Here is a 20,262-nt window from a genome sequence, read left to right on the forward strand (position 1 = left end):
TTTTCTGAGTAACTGCCCTTACACCACATCCATGCACCCCAGGTTGTACTGTGTGGGCTGGCAGTAATAGACAAAATGACATTGTCCTCCTCTTTATATGAGAAAATGATTCATGCCCAGCCTTGTCACTTGTGGCAGATTAGCACCACCTCGTGGACAGATGTTATTTGTACAAATGCTCCTCTTTCATTTAGGTCGCTGGCAAGGGAGGAGCCTTCTAATCATAGGGCAAATCTTACATTTTGCAGTGTCTGCTTGCAAGAGCTTCAGCCAGAGTTATCTGCTTGCATTTTGATAAAGTTTCCACAGGTTGCAATACATCTGAGCTGCTTTGTGTTTTGGGCTGACCAGCTGTCAAAGGAGGTGCGGGAAGTATTTGTCTTCAGTGACCATAAGAAAGCATTTCATAATCCAGCTGGGCAAAACCTTTATTAGAACCAAGCAAAGTGACGCAGAATTGTGGAAAGCTTTTGAGTTCCCCAGAACTCCAGTCTTTGATTTAACAGGGCCAGGGATTAATTTTGGATGGTGTAGTATAAGGTTACCAGATTTTTTTCCAGGGATGAATCCAGGGACACTTTTCAACTTCAGTCGAATTCAGTGGATTTTGTCAGGGGACTGATTTGTAAATCCAGGGACTGTCCCTGGGAAATGGGGACGTCTGGTAACCTTAGATTAGCTAGATAGTGAAGGTACCTCTGACCATAAGGTCCAGTTGCAGACGACTCTGAAGTTGTGCGCTCATCTCGCTCTATAGGCCAAGGGAGCCGGCGTTTGTCCGCAGACAATTGCATATTTACGTGGTGGAGATGGAGACCAACCTTTTGCCAACTGATGCACAGAACAGAATCTTTAAAGTCAGATCATCCTGACATCCTGGCAACAGCAGGAGCGCCTTATCTGGAATTGAACAGATTCCAGAGTGTCTTTGTTCCTTGACCTTGCTCTATCTTGGAAGATAGACATTCCAATCCGATGTGCCGGCAAAGGGGAGGGAAGTACCTGGCTCTATCTTCTGAGACAGGTAAACCCCCAAGGAAAGGAATTCAAAGGGTCCATGTGCCTGATACTGCCTTGAGAGAGCTCCTTGTCTGCGTCTTTCTCCATAGTATACAGTAGAAGAGAACGACTGGCAGGCAAGGAGAGAGAGAAAGATACCGCCGAAAGGATCTTGGAAGTTGTTTATCCGAGCGCGTATGTCCCCCTTCTAAAACATTTTCCTATCTCTGTGCTCTCCTGGTTTCCTACCAACCGCCTTTTACTCCCGCTGGTGTGGGTGAGGTGCACGAGGAGCCGAGGGGCGTGGCTGCGTCTCACGTGGCGACGTCGCCGCGGTGGGCGGGGCGCCTGTTTCCTGGGAGGCGGGCCGGCGCTCGGAGCGAGCCACTGTGACGGAGGGCGGAACCCGGCTGAGGCGGAGTTCGGCAGGCACGGCTGCCCGTCCGTTGAGAGGTCCCGTCGGGTGGGCGTCGAGTGCCGTTCCTGTCAGGAGTCGCTTGCCTTCCTCGCTCTGCCTCTTCCTCCCTCCCTCTCTCCTTCCCTCTCTCGCTCGCTCATTGACTCCCTGACGGACTGCGCCGGGATAGGAGATCCGAGCTGCCCCCCGTCCTGTTCGCGGCGGCGAGCGGCGGACTTCGCGCCCCGCCATGGAGGGCGGCGACGGGGGATCCGCGCGCGGGACCGGCCGCGAGAGGAAGAAGAGCAAGATCCCCGCAGACGAGGCCCCCTCGGCGGCCGTGACTGGAGGAGACCCCGGAGGAGGAGGCGGGAAGTCCCAGAAATTCGTGAGTGTCCTCCTGACTGAGGTGGCCGGTCCGGGCGGGGAGGGGGAAGGAAGGAAGGACCTGCCGTGGCCGCACCTGCCCGCCCGGCGGGCGTTTCGGAGCCCGCGGCTGCCGCCTCCTCTGCATCGTCCCGCGCTAACCGGGGAAAGGCAGGCAGAAGCGGCCCCGGCCTCCGGCTCCCTCCCCGCGCCGCCCGCGCAGGTGTCCCGCCGGCGGCATCTCCCTCGGGCGGGGGGAGAGGGGGATGCCGGATCCGTCCCTCTCAGCCCTGCTGGAGCTGGCGGTGCCCGGCAGAAGTTCTCCCTTCCTTCCCCTCCGCACGTGCAGGGCTCCCTGCCTGACCCCGCTCCGTTTCCTTTGGGTGCGGGCGTGCATGCGTGAGAATTAATTGGAAAACAAGAGTGGTCTGCCAAAAAACAGGCAGAATAAGAAAGCCGTCGCTTCTTTACGATTGCCAAACCATGACTGTAAAACACACACGGCAAGTTTTGAAAGCAGAATAGAATAGACTGAGACAGATTTTTTTCCTAAAGGAAAACAACAACCCCTCATGCAGGTTTTCTTAAACACCTGAGTAGGCTTGTGTGACGAAAGTCCTCTACTTTTGTTCATGTGTACAAGCATGTGGTTTCAGTGGAACTGTTCTTGTTAAACATGTAACTTCAAACCTCACCAATTCCTCACCTAACACTACTCTATAAACCTATTCTACCCTCCCCTGCTTCATCTCCCTCTCTCTCCCAACTGTCATAACCGCTCTTTTCTCCTCATAGAATGTTCGTAACCCCGCCCCCACAAGCATGTGATGTAACTCAGGGTAGGAGATGCATTAACCCTTATACATCCAGGCTGTGACCAAATACATCATCCTAGCGTTTTTTCGTTACAGCTTGCTTCTAAATAGGAAGGTCTTCAGTAGGCACCAAAAAGTATACAGTGAAAGGCACCTGACCGACACCAATAAGCAATATTTAGGTGCCATTAGTTTCTGTGTGTGTGTGTGTGGATCAGGAAGAGGGTGGATCAGGAAGAGGGCTGGCTTGATTTTGGATGGTGGGGTTGAGCCAAGTTTTTTCATATAGAAGAGACTCCGGTTTCTGATCTTTCCCTCTTCAGTTAAAAGGACCTCGCAGGAGGGCAGGAGGTTGTGAAAGACCCTCTGCTTTTTAGGCCCTCAGAGGAGCTGCTAAGAGTAGGAAAATGCTGGGTTAAATAAGGTGGTTTCATATGTGCCTTTATGTTTCAAGTAGGCTACCTGTAGAATTTGTGTGTCTCTGGTGTGGAAGATGCTAATTCTCAGATGACTTTGTTTCTTATGCTATTGTTGTTGTTTAGTCGTGTCCGACTCTTCGTGACCCCATGGACCAGAGCATGCCAGGCACTCCTGTCTTCCACTGCCTCCCGCAGTTTGGTCAAACTCATTTTGGTAGCTTCGAGAACACTCCAACCACCTCATCCTCTGTCGTCCCCTTCTCCTTGTGCCCTCAATCTTTCCCAGCATCAGGGTCTTTTCCAGGGAGTCTTCTCTTCTCATGAGGTGGCCAAAGTATTGGAGCCTCAGCTTCAGGATCTGTCCTTCCAGTGAGCACTCAGGGCTGATTTCCTTAGAATGTAGAGGTTTGATCTTCTTGCAGTCCATGCAACTCTCTCTTTTTTTCTTTTTTTTTAAATAAACTTTATTGAGATTAAAATACACAAGCACACAGAAAAGATACCAAAGAAAAACACACATTAAAAATACAAAGAAAATAGAAAAAAAAGAAAAAAAGAAAAAAAACGAACACACAAACGAATACATATATAAATACAAAAAAAGAGCCTAACGGTGTCTAAATAACAATAAATCGTAATTCAAATACAAATTAGAATTAAATCATATCATAACAAAAATTATAACGTAACGTAAAACATAACACGAAATTAATATCAAAACTTAAATCTAAAATAGAATCAAAATCTATATTCTGATGTGTAATTTGAATGTAAATTAGCCCATATATCAATACCTGTATCTTCTTGTAATGCTTATAATACTTATATTCCATAAATTCCTATGTACACACAATATTCATACTTAATCCCCCTTCACCTACTAACCGACTTCCGCTTGTCCTCTTCCCGGGTTAATAGCTTAATATTTATTGCATTGTTTCTTTTGTGTTTTTTTTTGAATTCACTCTTTGCGAGGTGTTAAAAGCAAATCCAAGTTTTTATCATGGGGCACTGTTTTTTAAGATATTCTCCAAATTTCCTCCAATTTTTCGCCGATTTTTCCCAGCTCCCTCCCCTTATTACATTTGTTAGTCTATCCAATTCTATATACCCTAATAATTTTTCCTGCCATTCTTTAATGTTGGGAGTTTCTTCCTTTTTCCAATACTTCGCCAATAGAATTCTTGCAGCTGCCGTTGCGTATAAACATATTTTCTCATCCTGTTTTTTTTTTTTAAATAATTTTTATTTATTTCAAATGTTAAAAGCCATACAAATTTGCAGAAACACAAAAGATTTTCAAAAACACATACAGGAAATTGGTACATCTCCCTTTTACATATAAAGGAATCCACATTTGAGAGAAAAAGAAGAAAAGAGGAATGTCAAATGTATAGGAAATAAAAATACAAGGGAAAGAAAGAGGAGGGAATTGAAACAAAAACAATTATATAGGGAGATTATATAGGAAGAAAAAGAAAAAGGAAAGGGGAAAAAAAAAAAATAAGAAAAAAGAAGAAGAAGAAGAAGAGCGTTCTTCCAATCATATCCTGTGTAAATTATATACACCCATTTAAATTCACACTTAAGTTCTTATCAACATTTCCTTATCCCTAAAATTTCGACATGGTTCAATTCTGTTCTGCTATCGGGATTTGGTTATTTGGATGAATTTATATAATCTTCAAAAATCCTCCACTCCTTTTTTACTTTTTGCTTTGTTTGACCTCTAATTCTCCCAGTGGTTTTAGCAAGCTGTGCATACTCCTTCATTAAGATTTGCCAATCTGTTATATTTGGTACGTCTTTAATTTTCCATTTTCTAGCGATAAGGACCCTCGCAGCTACAATACCATACATAAGTAAAATTCTACTTGCATCTTTGATATCCTCTGGTATTATATTCAACAGAAACAGTTCTGGTTTCTTTATGATCTTACACTTCAGCATTTTCTTTAACTCTTCATAGATATTATTCCAAAACTTATTTATTTCTGGGCATCTCCACCACATGTGCATTTGGGTCCCTATCTCCTTCTCGCACCTCCAACATATTGGTGATTTATTTTTATACATCCTTGATATTTTGTCTGGTGTTTGATACCACCTGTACATCATCCTGTTTTTTAATTTCCTCTCCCAACATCCCTAGTAGAAAAAATTCCGGGTTTTTTTTAATGTTATATTTACATATCTTTTTCAATTCCTCCAAAATTGCATTCCAAAATATTTTAATCTTATCACAGTGCCACCATATATGCACAAATGTCCCTACCTCTCTTTTGCATCTCCAACAGAGATTATCATGGGTTTTATACATTTTTTTTAATTTTAACCGGCGTGAGATACCACTTATAAAACATCTTAACCATGTTTTCCCTGATCGTTTCTGACGCCGTGAATCTCCACGAATATTTCCAAAGTTTTTCCCAACTCTCCATTAGGATTGGTTTCCCCAGATCTATCGCCCAGTTAATCATTGTTTCCTTTACGGATTCATCCTTTAAATCCCACTCCAATAATACTTTGTACATCCTGTTTATAACTTTCCGATCCCCTTGCAACAAGTTAACTTCTAATAATGATGGTTCATTCTGGAAGCCGTTTTTAAAATAGTCCTCTTTAAATCTGCTATTTATCTGACAATACTGCAGCCACCCTGTTAAATGTTGTTTTACTTCTTCATATTTTTTCAATCTGAGTTTACCTTCCTGTTCTTGCAGTAAATCTGTATATCTCCCCCATTTCCCGTTTGAATTTACCTTCTTGATTGTAATTATTTCAATTGGTGATGCCCAATTCGGCGTTTTGGGTTCCAGCAGCCTTCTATAACATTCCCAGGTCTTTAAAAGGGATTTTTTGATTAAATGGCTGTTGAACCCTTTATGAACTCTTACCTTCCCATCTATTAAATAAGCGTGCCAGCCGAATTTATTGTCAATTCCTTCCAAGTCTAATAATTCATGGTCTTTTAAGGTTATCCAATCTTTTAACCATAAAAAACTTGCCGCATCGTGATACAATTTAAGATTTGGCAAGGCTAGCCCCCCTCTTTCTTTAGAATCCGTTAATAATTTATGTTTTATCCTAGCTGTTTTATTGCTCCAAATAAATTTCGTCAAATCCGATTTCCATTGTTTAAATATGTTATTCCCCGTACCCAATATCGGTAACATTTGAAACAAGAAAAGCATTCGCGGCAAGACGTTCATTTTAACTACAGCCACTTTACCTAATAACGTCAAATTTAATTTGTTCCAATTTTCCAAATCCCTCTTGACTTCTTTCCAAACTTTAATATAATTATCTTTAACCAAATTGTTTGTATTATTTGTTATCCATATTCCCAGATATTTAGTCTTCTTTACTACCTCCAATCCTGTTATTTCTTGTAATTGCCTATCTTCCTCTTTTGTCATATTCTTGGTTAGCAAATTTGTCTTTTTCATATTTATATCCAATCCTGCTAATTCACCAAATTTTCTAATTTTTTCTATAGTTTTTGGGATGCTCTCTAATGGATCTTCCACAGTGACTATGACGTCATCCGCGAACGCCTTAACCTTGTGTATATCTTTGCCAATTTTTATGCCTTTTATCCTAGTTTCTTCCCTTAGATTTTTCAACAAAAACTCCAGACATAAAATGAATAATAGCGGGGATAATGGGCAGCCCTGCCTCGTCCCCCTCCGTATATGAATTCCCTCAGATATTTCACTATTTATTATTAGCTTGGCACTTTGTGATTTATAAATTGCCTCAATTCCTTTTATAATTTTCTCTCCAAATCCCAACCTTATAATACACCTCTTCATAAATGTCCATGAAATTTTATCAAAGGCTTTCTCCGCATCCAACATCAGAAAGGCAACCTTTTTATTAAACCTCAAGCCTAAATGTTCTAAGATGTTGATGATATTCCTGATGTTATTATGCATAAATCTTTCTGGGAGAAATCCTGTTTGGTCTTTATTTATCATATTCTTCAATACTTTTTTCATTCTATTGGCTATCAGATCTGCAAAGATCTTATAATCATTATTTAATAATGAAATGGGCCGGAAGTTTTGTATTTGATTTTTGTCCGAGTTCTGCTTTGGGATGAGAGCTATGTATGCTTCTTCCCATGTCTTCGGGATTGTTCCTTTTTCTAAAATTTCATTTAATAATTTATGCAGGGGGTCAATCAATACTGCTATAAATGTTTTGTAAAATATTGCCGAGATTCCATCTGTCCCTGGGGATTTGCCGGATTTCATTCTTTTAATTGTTCCTTGTATCTCCTCCTTTGTTATTTGTTCATTTAATAATTTCACTCCCCTCTCATCAACTTTTAATATATCTGTGTTTTTAATATATTCGTCAATTTTAGTTTGATCTAGCTTTCCTTCCTTGTATAAATTGGCGTAAAATTGTACAAAGTGTTTTGCAGTTTCTTTTGGGTCTTCTATTATTTTCCCTTCCTTTATTATTTTATCTATCGTCCTTTCTTTTTGTTTTTTCTTTAATTGCCAGGCTAGGTATTTTCCTGCCTTGTTGGAATGCTCAAAACTCTTTTGTTTCAAATATCTTATTTTCCTTTCTATTTCATCATCTAAAATCATAGAGACTTGACTTTGTAATACTTTAATGTTCCTTTTCATATCCTCTTTGTCTTTGCTCCTCGTATTCTCTAATTCTCTCTCATTCTTCCTAATTTCTTTCAAAAGATTTTCTAATTTCTTCTCTCTCTCTTTCTTTTTCCAACTATTTTGACTAATGAAGAACCCTCTGAAGACAGCCTTCCCAGCATCCCAAACTGTGTTTAAATTATTTTCTTGATTCAAATTTATCTGAAAAAATTCTCTTATTGTCTCCTCTGCTTTCTTAACTATCCTTTCATCTTCCAATAAAAATTCATTTAGCTTCCACCTTTTAATGCATTTCTCTGCGCCAATTATTTCCATCTCTATTGGGTTGTGGTCCGATATTGTTTTGGGCAAAATTTCTACTTTTTTACATCTTAACATCAAATCCTTAGTCGCCCAGATCATGTCTATTCTACTTTCTGAATTTTGGGGATACGAGTAAAATGTAAATTCTCTTTGGGTGGGGTGTTTACGCCTCCATACATCTTGCAAATCCAGATTGTCTATTAATTGAAAAAAGGATTCTGGGAGACGCCCCTCTTTTTTGTTTTTCCTCTCTTTGTTCACCTTATCCAGTTCGGTGGATATTACCCCATTTAAATCCCCCATAAGAATAATTTTTTGGTCACTATATTCTAACATCACATTCTCCAATCTCTGGTAAAATTTTGACTTATTCTGATTAGGCGCATAAATCCCTACTAAAATTATTTTCTCTAATTTATTTTTGATTTTTAGGATCATAATTCTTCCTTCATTATCTTTATATAGTTGTTCTGGGTTTAATTTGGGGTTAATGTAAAATACGACACCCCTTTTCTTATTTGCGTCTGAGGATATAAATTCCAATCCTAATTTCTTATTCACCAATAATCTGCGGTGTTTCTTTGCTATATGCGTCTCCTGCAGGCATATTATATCTGATTTCATTTTTATCAGCAGGCGCTCCAATCTATTTCTCTTTAATTTGCTATTTAATCCGTTCACGTTCCAAGAGGTAAGTCTTAAATCCATTTTCCGCACTTTCCAATCTTAATCTCCCTGACACCAAATATACTTTATACCAATTACCTTTATTCTTTCTCTACATACAACAAAATCTACAATAAAATTACTTTCTCAGTAAACACATCATCAGAAAAAAGATAATATTCACAAGAAAAGAAACATACAAAAAAGAAATAATCTAAATAAAACAACACGAAATTACCAAAATTACCATAACCAACCACTCATTATCTAAAATCTTCCTTTCTCATATCATTTTGCTCACTCTCCTGACTAGCTTTGGGTTATAGATCAAGTGTAGAACATCTATCCTCTTCCTTCCCTATCGTAATTATTTATTTATTCTTAATCTAATCTTCTTCTTCTTCACTTTCCGATTTTCCTTTCTTCTTCTTTTTCTCCACAACCTCCCCCCCCCCCTAACGCACTAGCATATTTTCTCCAGAACTTTTCCACCTGTGATTCTGTCGTATATTTCCTCTTAACCTGCTTGTATGTGAAGGTTATCCCTTCAGGAAACTCCCATTTATAGTAAATGTTATTCCTCTGCAGGGCATCTGCTAATAATTTGTATTTCGACCTTTTCCTCAAAAGTCTTGGTGGAATTTCCCTCATAATGACAATGTCTCTGTCCTCTATCCTCAGCTTTTGTGTTTTTTTGTGCTGCATTATTTTGTCTCTTAATATTCTAGAGTTCAAAAAGACTAGACAGTCATTTGGCCAGTTGCCAGCTTTTGCCTGTTTCGTTCTTAGTCTGAAAGCTCTGTCTACACATATAGACACATCCTCTTCTTGTAACTCCATCCACTTTGCAACTTCCTTAATTATGGTGTCTTCCACATTTTCCTCTGGGTTCTCTTTCAGACCTCTAAACCTCAATGTCAAATCATTTTGTTTAAGTTCATGCATCGCAATTGTATCCCAGGTGGCCTCTTGCATATCCTTTAATTTCTGCATTTCTTCTCTTATTCTTTCTTGGGCCCTTTTCAGTTCTCTCTGCTCCTCTGCATGTTTTTTAGCTGTTTCCTCTTGTTTGCTCATTTTGGTTGACAGGCTCTGGGTGACTTCTTCTATCCCTTTATTTTTCTCTTGCAGCTCCTCATATTGTTTGTTCAGGTCAATTATTGCTTTCGAATTTTCCTCAATTCTTTTCAAGTTTTGTTCAATTTTGTTTTCCATATTATCTAACTTCTCGTTCATAGAGTCCATTTTCTCATTAATCTCTGCTTTCATTCCTAGAATTAATTCCCTTATATCCATTGGTTCGGTATCTGCGTTTGATTGACGCCTTTGTTGACCTGCTACAGCCGGCGTTGCCTGATTTTCAAGCCTTTTCTTCATGTTGATTTTTATATTTTGGGAGTATTGTGCCCAATTAAATTGGATTAGACCTTCCAATTTTCCCACTTCTGAGGTGGAGCTAATTGTCTCTTTTGGGGGGGGGGGTTGGGCATCTATTTTTAAGCTTGCATAATGAATAGAGGCTGTGCAAAGGGGGAAAGTCTTATTAGAGTTTGATTAGAGTCTCCTCCAGCACCATAATTCAAAAGCATCAATTCTTCAGTGATCAGCCTTCTTTATGGTTCACCTCTCACTTCCATACATCACTCTGGGAGCCTAAATGGTTGAAAAGCAGAGTTCAAATGCCAGAAATACAATAAAGAAATTAATGAGATTATTTTGTTTCGTGGTGGAGCATTTTAAGATAAATGGGACAATGATATCTCTACATATGCCTGCAAACAGGCTTTCATAATACGTTTTGCTTTGCATGGTTGAGAGAAGAGAATATAGGAGCTGAGTTAGGCCAATGATGCAAATACTGTATGTGGATGGGGAAAGTGGAGCTCAGATTGAGGGAAACAGTCTTTTCCAAACATCCTTCTCCCTCTCCTCTCCTCACTCCAAAGTTCTATTGAAGGTTGGGACAACTTGTTTCAGCTCTTAATGCTGCCTGATATCTGGATTATTAGAAGGACCAGGAGCTTCTTTGAGTGGAGTGGTAGAATTATACATAATTGTATAGGAACCGATAGCCATAAATAATCAGATTGTTTTCTCTATCCTCCGCTAGGCCATATGACATCCGGATCAAACATGAGATCATTAGATGCTTAAAAGCTTTCATGAACGATAAGGTATGTCCTTTGTTTTCAACATAAATTTTTGTGAGCTGCCATTTCTTACTTTTTTAGAATCAGTAGGCAAACTTCAGAAAGTCAAGTGAAAAATGAGGGTGGTGGTTAAGAACACAATTCTTAACAATTGCTCAAGAAGCTAGACCACTCTTCAGTTTTTTGTATCTTGTATTTTCATGTTTTGTGCTTTATGTGATTCTGTATTGTATTTTTATGTTTTTCTGTTTTATATGTTTTTCTTTTTTTCAGTTTTATAAAATCAATAAATATACTTGGGGAAAAAGAAAATAGGAACCATATTGTATTGGAAGGAAGGTAGCAAGATGAAGCCAAGGAGGGAAGAAAGAAGGAGAAACTTGATCACAATAAAGAGCTGTAAATTAAACAAGCAACAGAATTGAAGATAAGAGGGAAATAGTGTGAGGAATCTAATCTAATATATATATAGGTTAAAGCCCATCAAAACTTAGAGGAGAGGAGAGATGAATTATAAATGAACTTCTAGATTAAGGGTGAGAAACCTCCAGTGTGATTACTCTCAGTTGAGATGCTCCCCTTCTTAAATTTGCACACTTATGGGATCTTCCCCACATCACTTTTGCACATGTCAGCTTTGGGGGGCTTGCCCCCCCCCCTTGCACCTATTTCCCAAGTTAGACAGTTGCCTTACTTTCTTCCTGTGGCATTGACAACCTTTCTGTATGTGCATGCACTCAGTGGGTGTCCCCCCCCCCCTATTTTTTAGTTTGGAATTAAGACAATGCTTGAAACGGAGGAGGGGATCCTGCTTTTGGCAAGAGCAGTTAACCCCAAAGTCCCATCCATGATGATTGATGCTATCACGCTACTGTCTGCCCTCTGCATTCTGCCTCAGCCTGTGGATATGTAAGTGACTATAGGTGATTTATCTTTTGGTTTAGTTGTATTTCATTGGTGGGCAGTCTAGCACTTGGGATCCTTTCCAAAATACATTAAAAACTGGAAGGCTACTTCTAAATTGCAAGTTTTAATGTGCATGTAATCTGCACAACGGCCTGAAGCCTAAGAAGCACAAGCTGAACAAAGCTTGTGTAAGGTTTGGGGTCATTCCCACTTTGAAGCCCCACATCTTACTCCATATTGCTTGGGAGGGTTTTTGTCCCCTGGATCCAAGGCAACATTGGTTCTTAACAGTTTTTAGAAATTTTAATACTGTAGATGCACAATTGATCAAACTCTTACATAGTTTCCTGTTGTGAGCGTATGAAAGTCAGACTGCCATCTTGAAAGCACCTGGGAGTGCATCTCATTCAACTCATTGTGTCTAGCAAGTAGACATGGCTAGCATTGCACTGTCAGATAATCTGTTCCTGATTTGTTTTCCTTACTCTTACATAGGCATGAGCAAGTTCTGGTGGCATTGACACAACGAGCAGAAATGGATGAAGTGGAACGATTCAAACCCATCTTGGATGGCCTGAAGAGTGACACCTCAGTGGCATTAAAGGTAATAAGTAGGGCCTGCAGCAAAAAAGATGTTTCTGTACTTCTGCAGACCTCAAGCTTTTGCTGATACATCTTTATTACTTCTCAGTCCTCATTTTGTCTATACTGGTACTTATGTCTTGAATTTGCTACTTATTATACCAGCATCTTGGACTTCTTTGTGCTGCTTTGGTATGAGTTAAGAGTGAGTGAGTGAGTGTGTTTGTGAGTGAGTCAGTTCCACTGTATGCATAGAGGCATTTTTTGTCCTGTGTTCTGCTGAACACATGGGTGTTTGGGCTCAGTGAGATGTGGTTTTGCCTTCCTCTCCACGTTCATTGTATGTGTGGAGGCAGATGTGAAGAGGACCATTGTGGAGCATGGTACTGTATTCCTTCATTTGTATCTGTTCTCAGATGGTTCCAGTTAATTACTGGCCATGTGTGTGAAAGAGAGAAAGAACCAGTACAGTCATACCTCATTTTGTGTCCGCTTCAGGTTGCGTCTTTTCATCTTGCAAACGCCGAAGTGTTTACAGAAGCACTGCTCTGGTTGCGGACTTTTCAGGGTGTGAATGACACTCCGGAACGGATCGTGTCCGCAACCAGAGGTACCGCTGTAGTTGGCCAGCAATAGGATATCCTCCATAGAGTACAGAACTGGAACTCCAGAAATGAGGATGGTGATGACTTTAATGTTGTATCCTCTGTAGGAGCTGCATGCTCAAGACAATGAGGAACTGCTGGTGCACCTCTTGCTATTCGAAGAATATGCTGAAGAAGATTCTGCAGAACTCAAAAACCGCTTTGAGGAGATTCGCATTGAAATGGAATATCCTTCTTCTGAGTAGCTAGAAGAGAGATGTGCTAATTTTAGATTATAAGCTTCTTGGGGCAGGGATCCATCCCCTTATACTTTGTGAAGTGCCATACATATTAAAAGCATTTAACTTGTAACATGTTGTTCTGGCCTGGTTCCGTATTTCGTCGGAACAGCTAATCAATATGGCATTGTGTCCACAACCTGCATCCACTCTCTGTTTAGTTTAAGATGAAGCCTTTGATAGCTGGGGGTAAACTTAGGAAGGAAGGGAGGCTGTTTCTCTTATGCATGAATAAATTAAAACCAACAGCAACCGCAGGCTTCCCTTACACAGAGGCAATGGCACTGAGGGGCTAGTTGCCTCTGGGAAGGAGAGAGAGATGCGAAGCTGGTGGAAGGGTAGAGGAAAAGAACAAAGGACTAGTGGGAAAGGTTTGGTGCCTGGATTTGAAGAACTGCATCATGAGAAACAATGTTTTAAGAGTGATTATTTGTGCGCTTGGCCATCAGAGTGCACCTGAAATATGCAAATGTATTCACGAAAACAGAGCGCCCCAAAAGGAATCTCTGTTTTAAATGCCCACTTGTAGCCAAACCCACAATGGGAATCTCTCTTAGATTGTGTTCAGGAGTAGGGGTAGGTAAGCCACCTTGAGGAAGAATGACTGGAAATGTGTTGAATCCTAAACAGTTAGTTCCTGGGACCCAAAGTTGTGGTATCTCCCATGATCTGTCTATTTGAGCTGTTTTAAGTCTTGTACAAAAGGCTTGTAGCCAGACTATGGTGGTAAAAGCAAGGTTTTACTGCTGGTGAAAGTGTATTGCATACAGTTTTGTAGAAGTCATTTATGATTGGTGTGTAAGTTGAGAGGGTGGTGGATAAGTCTAAGGGGATAGACCAGCTCTCCCAGGGGAGTTCATGTGTGTTTCTTCAAAGTAGCTTTTGCATCCTTAACCATTGATTTCCACTGATTTCAATGAAGTTTTCCAGATTCTGCACAATACAGTAAAGGACTCTAAAGCAGAGCAGCATCTCCTTTCTATTCTGCAGCATCTCCTGCTAGTCCGCAATGACTATGAGGCCAGGTAAAGAGGGGAAACTGCTCTTGATTCACAAAAGGTGGTGCTGGCAGTATGTGGATGACAGTGATCAGGGATGTACCTAGTGGTTTGATTGGCCTCTGCCAAGAGAGCAGACCCAGGTGGGCACAAAAACTGTGCCTCTCCACTCGGACTCAGAGTGGCCAGGAGGTAAAGCAATGAGCAGAGGGAGGCAGGCAGGCAGGCAGACCGACCAGTGGAGTAGGAGCAGCAGCAGCAGCAGCAGCAGCAGCAGCAGCAGCAGCAGCAGAGCAGACCCCGATGGCTGCAGAAGTCACTGACAGAGCACCAAAGGTATTGAAAAGCAAACATTTTGAGTTTCTGCTCCATGGTTTCCCTGGCTTTGGAGGCACCAATACAGCTCCTTGCCAAGGGCACAAGGGAACCTAGGTACGCCTGCTTACGGCCCCCACTACTTTTCCTTGCCAGAAGTCCCTGTATGATGTGCACAAGCAGCTCCTGAAGCCAGCCAGACTCCAGAGCCAACTGTGCTACCAGGCTGGCTCCGGGCTGCTGAGACTGCCGCTGCCACGTTTCCCGGGGACATTTAATGAAATCTGGGGACATTCCAGGGTTGGAATTTGTCTGGGGACAGATTTGATTTCCCCTGCTTATGGATGAAAAGGTGATCTTAGCTTTTATTCTGCTCTGCTTTACCTTCTCCTTTCTAATAAAAATCAAATTAAAATTGTGTCCAACACTTTGAAAACAGATTCCAAACAGTAAGTGTTATTGGCAGCCCTTTAAAATACAAAAACAGGGTAAACATACGCTCCCTGTGCATTTATTTATCCCCTCCTGATCAATTGTTCCATTTGGGGAATATGTATATATATAAATTGTTAAGTGGCCAGGACCTGAGAGCAGAGTTGAATGCCTCATAGCTCTTACCTCTTTCCTGCCCATAATATGGCATCTGCTGGTCAGGATGTCCAGCTTGCCTCTTTGGAAACAAGCTCTCACCTGGCTGGATTTTGAATTTTGTGCCGTGTTGACTCCGTGTTGACTCCAGTTGAGAGTCCCCGTTTTGTTGAATGTTGGAAAGGACTTGTGTTGAATATAAACTAAATGTTATGCTATTTTTGAACACTTGCTATATGTAACCAACGTGTGTTTCTTTCAAACTTTATCCTCACTCAAATTACCCTGTTACTTCCCTTAATACACTTATTTCCTGCTTTATAATATATTGGGAATTAAATTGTTTATTGAACAGAGATGAATAGCTGGCTCTGTTTTTTCCTTCACTTTCATAAATATTTAAAGTTCGCTGCCTGGCTCATAAATGAATCTGAGAGTCAGATTTGATGTTACCATTGGGAAAGCCACAACAACAACAACAACAAATAGCAGTATGGATGGGTGGGTATTTAAAGCTCCCAACATTTTCCTGATTTAAAAAAACGTCCATAATGCTTTTTGTCCCACAGGGCAAAACCTAGAGATCCGTAGCTTCATGTTTTGCTGCGTAGGGCAAAAAGGGAAGGGGAATTTTCATCAGGAAAAGGGCACATGTCCCAGTGGTGATGCAAATCATTTGAGTTTTCTAAGCAGAGGTTGGATCTGTTATAGATGCTTTAATTGAGATTCCTGCATAGCAGGGGGTTGGACTAGATGACCATTGGTGACCCTTCCAATTCTATGATTCTATGAAGTTCAGCTGTCCAGCTGAGAAGAGTGAAGTGTGTTCTTAACTGCCTCAGGATCCTGAGGGCCAACTGGAATGTGCAGTCTTGAGACAATTCCTCAGAATTTCACCCAGTCGTCATCATCATCACCTCAGAAGTGGTTTACCGCATTCCTTTCCCCAATCTTCAAGCAGTTGTGGCTAATTTACTTGTCTCCAATACGGCATGAACAAACCTTTGGCTCCCATATCTACCCTGCACATTAATCAGCTCTGTTCCAGATAACTCAGCATAAACAAACTCTCTTGCTCTGTGTTGTACAAAATTCATTTATTCCAACTAGCAGTATGAATATTGCTGGAACTGCTCTGGATTTCCTTACCTTTTCAAGAAGATTTATTCCATGAGCAGGCCTATCTAAACAGAAATATATGGCCACACCATCCAAATTTTGCACCATGAACAGTTGAAGTCTATGACGTGTTCAGATTATCACAGGGCATACTCAACCTATTTGACTTCTGTGATTTCATTCAGGCATTGCACATAGGCAGGCAAGAGTATAATCTTAGCATGAGGGCTAGAAACTTTTAAAAATGAAAGCTGAGTTTCCCAGGAACCTGAATCCTGCACGCAGTACCACATTCTGCATGTGGATATGAGCTGGAGCTGAGGGGGGCACCACCCTTGCCTTAGTAAATCTCACCCCACCTTGCTTTCCACCACGCTTCCTCTCTAGGAGTGACTGGGAACTCTAAGGATAAAATAGTTCTAGAGGAGGAGAGGATTTCTTAATGCGACGCTTCCAGGCAGGGTATTTGGTTCTACCCATCACAGGCAGAGACGTGATGCAGACCAGCAGCCTCCCGCGACGCATGTCGTGCTGAGGACTGCGCTGAGCCTAGTTCCAGTTTAAGGGATCTCAGTCCTCAGATCCCGTGACCCTTCCAGCTGTGCCTGGGCCCCATCCCGGGGGTTCTGCTTCCCCACTGTGGCAGGTGCCTGGGACTCGTTCTTTCGGAGGATGGCAGAACTCAGCTCTTGCATGAGTTTGTCATTGATGGACCAGTCTGCCTGGAAGCTTTTCTTCCTGGAGGCATCAGCTTGAGGCTCCTCTCCCATTGGAGGTTCTGGAGGTGAGGCAGGTGCCTCTTTCGATAGTCCCTGTTCCCAGTCTGGGGCAGGCGGCCCTTGATGCAACTCGGTCATTCTCTCTACACCGGCACTTGGAGCCACACTGTGTCCTGGGAGCCTGTCTGGGAGGAGGTCCTTCTCCTCCAGCCTGAGGGTCCTCTCAAAGCAGCATCCTTTTGCCACATTGATTCCAGATGCCCTGGGGGCTGGGCAGGGGGGCAGTGAGCTGGATACTGCCTGCTCTGAGCATGGAACTGGCTTCTTGGTTCGGTCCACGGGAGGTAGCAGGGACTGTTGGAGCTCCAGAAAGCCCATGTCGGCAAAGTTTCCCACTTCCTCATAGACAGGCTCAGATTCAGCCGCCTCCTGCTGCTCCTCTAGTGAATCCTGATGCATTTTCATTGGCTGTGAGGAGTCAAAGCAAAAGAAGGCCATTAATGGATTTGCCACTGCTTGGCCTCAAGGCAGAAAGAAACATTCCACAATTGTTCTGAGTAGGGGTTGCCTGTCCTGTTTTGCTGCCCGAGGCAAAACAGGAAGGTGCCATCTCCACCACCGCTGCGTCTCATTTACTGGGGTCGTGCAGCGGTTTCCAGCAAAAACTCGCTGGAAGCCACTGTTGCTTCTGCAGTGGTAGTGGCAGCAGGAGCAGGTGGGACACCGGCCCATGGGATTCTGCCACTGAGGTGGCTGCCTCAGTCTGCCTCAAGGCTGGCCTGGTGATTTTAGGTCTCTGCAGCTTGGACCGATAACCTAATTGCCTGAGGCTCGCCTAGTCTAGTAAGCTACCCAGGACTATGTGTGCACTCACACAAATCCTAGCAGTCTGGCCTCCTGCCCTGGTTTGGCTCTGACACTGCAGGTGTGAGTGTCTAATAGGCCTCAACCACAAGTCAAGGCCCAAGACTGCCACCCTTCCTTCACCTCCTTGCCATAGCAGACGGCAGTCCTGGGTGAGACTAGAGGCAACTAAGCTTGTCAGTGGCTCACACTTTGTTTGGCATGCATGGGCAACGTTCAGGTTTTCTGAAAAGGCTCAGGGGAGACAGCTTGGCTATTCTCCATTCTGGGATGGCCCAGATCCAGCCGGGTTTGAAAGAGGGAGCGCTTGCCCACTCCACAGACATTCTGCACCACCATGGCCCAGATTCCTCCTTGACTTGGAGCTGAGATGCATAAAACGGTGAATGAAAATGGATCAGAGGAAGATCAAACCAAAGAATGCACAGAACATTTGAAGGAAAATACCGATCAAGGTCTGCCAGAACGTGAGAGTGGAATGGTAAAGCGGGAGGCAACAGATGATGAAATGAAGGGGACCTCTCTTTCATTATCGTTTGCTTCCTGTTTTTGCTCTTTCTCTTTTTTCTTTTATCTACTACGCTTTTGCTTTGTTTTTTGTTTGATGTCCTCTTCTCTGGGTTAATGAGGGTACACACAGGAAGGTGATGGCTGGCTGATGAAAGACCCTGTGCGAGGGACAGAGAAGGGAAGATCTCCCAGGGTTGGAGGCTGGGAGAAGAAGAAAGGGAAGCTCCCAGGTGAGAGCTGCGAGGGTTCACCATGTTCTGTGTGAGACAAGGGTTAAAGATCTACATCTGAGAAAACTTTGTATTTTCCCCCTCTATCAACAGTGTAAGGAACACAGGATAAGTATGTAATACTGTAAATGCATAGGTACTTACAAAAAACATGGACAACGTCCTTCGTGTGTGCAGGCGGTGCTGCAAACAAGAGGAATAAAAGTGGTCAGATGATGCAATTCACACCACAAGCAGACAAGAAGGAAGAGCAGATTAATCAGTCTTGGTTTTGACTTGCAAAGCTTAGCAGAGATCCAGAGGTTGGGGTTGTTGGGTTTTATTTTTGTACCATCCCATTTTTTCCTTTGGAGAAAAAGCAAGAGGGGCAAATTATGCCTCATCCTCTTCTCAGAAGGTTCTGCTGTTGCTCTTTCTGGGCATGCAATTTCCACCTACAAGCCAGGGCACCAGAAGAATCTGCTTCATGGAGGAGGCTGGGGAGGTTTACTCATGAGCAAAGACAGCGTTCTCAATAAAGCACATTCAGACATGTGGGAATTAATTCTTCTTGTAATGAGGAAGTGACTCTCTCATAACTGCGGCTAAACACAAAAATAGATCACCCACCAATTACTCTTCTTGAGCTCTGGCACCAACTGTACCCCTTTCTTTGGACATATAACCAGCAGGGGGAAATTGTGTGTGAGAAATGCTTTACATTTGAGCACAGGGATTTTAAAGCTGCGCATGCTTTGTAGCTTGCTCTTGTTTCATGGAAGAGCAGGGCTTCAGCAGGAGCTAGGTCACGTAGCCTTACCAAGGTCTGGTTAGCAGAGAGCATGGTGGGATTGGTGCTGTCTCCCCGTAGAGGGATCAGGGGCATGGTGCCAAACTTCTGTTTGGATAGGTCAGAAGATGAGCGCCGACGCAGGATGACTGGGCGGATGCTGTCATGCTAAAGGAAGGGAAGTCAACAACTATTTCTTTATATTACAAATCACAACCTGTTCACAGACGTCATGCCTCCCATGGGATGCTTCATTGGGGGCCTGCGATTGGTCGTTGGGTCAGACATCCCCTACTCCTAGGTAAGGAGCTCTAATGCATACAACAAAAGATGTGTAAGGGCAGGTGATACCCTGCTTTAATCTGTACCATTGCTTCAGATGCTTTCTCCCAGCCCAGGTCTGACATTGGAAGTGAGCTGAGTTGTGGAGAAATACATCAAAACATGGCTGCCCCTTCCACATTTCATCTGGTCAGTTGCTACATTTGGAGACTGATTTTGGGAGAGAGCCATCCTTTGATATCTCTTGTTTCAGGCCTGCAAGGTTATTTCGCCCTTTTGAGTAGAAGATGCAATGGATATTTTTTTTGTTATTCTAGAAGTGGGTTCTTAGTAACAGATACCAGCAGCTTGCAGTGACTTCCTGTTGAACCAATGTGCTTCCTTCACAAGAGGCAGGCAACTTATTATTATTATTATTATTATTATTATTATTATTATTATTATTATTATTATTAATATTATTATTAAGTTCAGAAGTTTATTGTTCAAGCCCAAAGGTCATGACCAACTTGCAGCAATAGTATGAATAAAATATTACAGAACATACACCCAAAGCTGGCATCCATGATGAGAGAAGATACCAGAGACACCAACATGCTTAAATCTACATTGATTTCATATTAAACCACTGAATCACCAAAACAATTTAGATAAAATCACCATATCTCCTTTTTCCTCTTTTTTTTTTTTTGCAGCCAGTGCATAGAGGACCACTCTCTGCATTACAAAGCTGCTATTGTCACTTAAAAGA

The 20,262-nt window shown here is 42.3% G+C and overlaps 2 protein-coding genes across 10 annotated transcripts in view; one reads left to right on the forward strand and one right to left on the reverse strand.

Annotated features, from left to right (window-relative positions):
* Positions 1-1,385: 1,385 nt before the first annotated feature.
* LOC118079321 (protein diaphanous homolog 1) lies at positions 1,386-15,380 on the forward strand. 3 transcript variants are annotated; one of them, XM_088675060.1, is made up of 6 exons: positions 1,386-1,784; positions 10,707-10,770; positions 11,020-11,655; positions 12,148-12,256; positions 12,947-13,065; positions 14,026-15,380. In XM_088675060.1, the coding sequence occupies exons 3-6, from the start codon at positions 11,531-11,533 to the stop codon at positions 14,144-14,146; spliced, it is 474 nt and encodes a 157-aa protein (XP_088531186.1). In that variant the 5' UTR covers positions 1,386-1,784; positions 10,707-10,770; positions 11,020-11,530; the 3' UTR covers positions 14,147-15,380. The 3 variants fall into 3 exon arrangements, with proteins under 3 accessions (XP_088531186.1, XP_034959311.1, XP_088531187.1); XM_035103420.3 differs by having other exon boundaries at positions 11,516-11,655; XM_088675061.1 differs by lacking the exon at positions 14,026-15,380 and adding an exon at positions 13,446-13,517 and having other exon boundaries at positions 11,516-11,655; positions 12,947-13,123.
* Positions 15,381-16,096: 716 nt separating this feature from the next.
* Positions 16,097-20,262, reverse strand: part of ARAP3 (ArfGAP with RhoGAP domain, ankyrin repeat and PH domain 3) — a 40,127-nt gene continuing 35,961 nt past the window's right edge. For all 7 annotated transcript variants that reach the window (XM_088675048.1, XM_035103413.3, XM_088675046.1 and 4 more), the window contains exons 32-34: positions 19,260-19,397; positions 18,605-18,643; positions 16,097-17,324 (exon numbers count right to left, since the gene is read on the reverse strand). In XM_088675048.1, the coding sequence (XP_088531174.1) occupies positions 16,698-17,324; positions 18,605-18,643; positions 19,260-19,397 (804 nt within the window). In that variant the 3' untranslated portion in view covers positions 16,097-16,697. The remainder of the gene's footprint in view (positions 17,325-18,604; positions 18,644-19,259; positions 19,398-20,262) is intronic.

The sequence above is a fragment of the Zootoca vivipara genome, chromosome 8, assembly GCF_965207765.1.
Source record: "Zootoca vivipara chromosome 8, rZooViv2.hap1.1, whole genome shotgun sequence".
Taxonomy (NCBI): domain Eukaryota; kingdom Metazoa; phylum Chordata; class Lepidosauria; order Squamata; family Lacertidae; genus Zootoca; species Zootoca vivipara.